This window comes from Penaeus monodon, chromosome 15 (genome assembly GCF_015228065.2).
Source record: "Penaeus monodon isolate SGIC_2016 chromosome 15, NSTDA_Pmon_1, whole genome shotgun sequence".
Taxonomy (NCBI): domain Eukaryota; kingdom Metazoa; phylum Arthropoda; class Malacostraca; order Decapoda; family Penaeidae; genus Penaeus; species Penaeus monodon.
This window is the reverse complement of record NC_051400.1, coordinates 27,488,290-27,489,091: the sequence shown is the minus strand read 5'-3', so window position 1 is coordinate 27,489,091 and position 802 is coordinate 27,488,290. Positions and strand designations below refer to the sequence as shown.

Here is an 802-nt window from a genome sequence, read left to right as displayed (position 1 = left end):
TGCATGCAGAGACTAAAAGCTTCGTAAGAAAAACAACAATAAATTACATCATATATCAAGACAAAAGAACAGAGGAAGAAATAAATGAAGAAAAACACAGAAACAAAGAAGATAAGAAAAAAAGAAGACATCCAAGGAATGTAGAATAAGTGAATTCTAAAACCCTATAAGAGAAACATGTAAGAGATAAGTGGTAAGTTCCCAAAATTATGAACAGCATGTACATCCACCTCAACTACACACATATACAAGTTTTTATAATAAAATAATCCATCAGTGGATAGAAATAAAATAAATACAACAGGAGGATTTAGTACCTCTAGTGGTGTAGACAACACTGCAGAGGTACTGATGTAGGTAAAATGAATATATAAATAAATGATAAATAGAAGAAATTACAATACTAAAAGGTAATGAAAATGATATTAATAATAACAAAAGAAATAATACACTGCAAACATCATTAATTTTTCTTTCCAGCATTGATTTACTGAAGAACAATGCACCCCTTGGAGAGCATACTGAGAATGATGACTGCATACAATCATTATCAGCACATCACTTCAGTATGAAACAATTGATGACTTTTGGCTTTCTAAAAATCCCGGTCATGCAGGGAGGAACGGCACAATATCTCTTGTGGTTGATTGTAGCTGCGATCCTCATTTCTGGATCTCTTGGGGACTACACCACAAATTGTTCCTCTCTGCTACTGGGACAGTACCTGTGTCTAGACCTCAACATTGCGCCTGAGACCCAGCAACCGCGAGGATGCACTGAAAGAAGAAAGCCGGCTAAATAT

At 35.0% G+C, this 802-nt stretch overlaps 1 protein-coding gene across 1 annotated transcript in view; it reads left to right on the top strand.

The window, feature by feature from the left end:
• The window catches only part of LOC119581873 (TM2 domain-containing protein CG10795-like), a gene marked incomplete at its 3' end in the record, with an annotated part of 3,308 nt that extends 2,526 nt beyond the window's left edge, over positions 1 to 782 (top strand). Inside the window, 1 exon segment of the mRNA XM_037930029.1 lies at positions 481 to 782. Coding sequence (XP_037785957.1) covers positions 569 to 782 — 214 coding nt within the window.
• Positions 783 to 802: the final 20 nt, after the last annotated feature.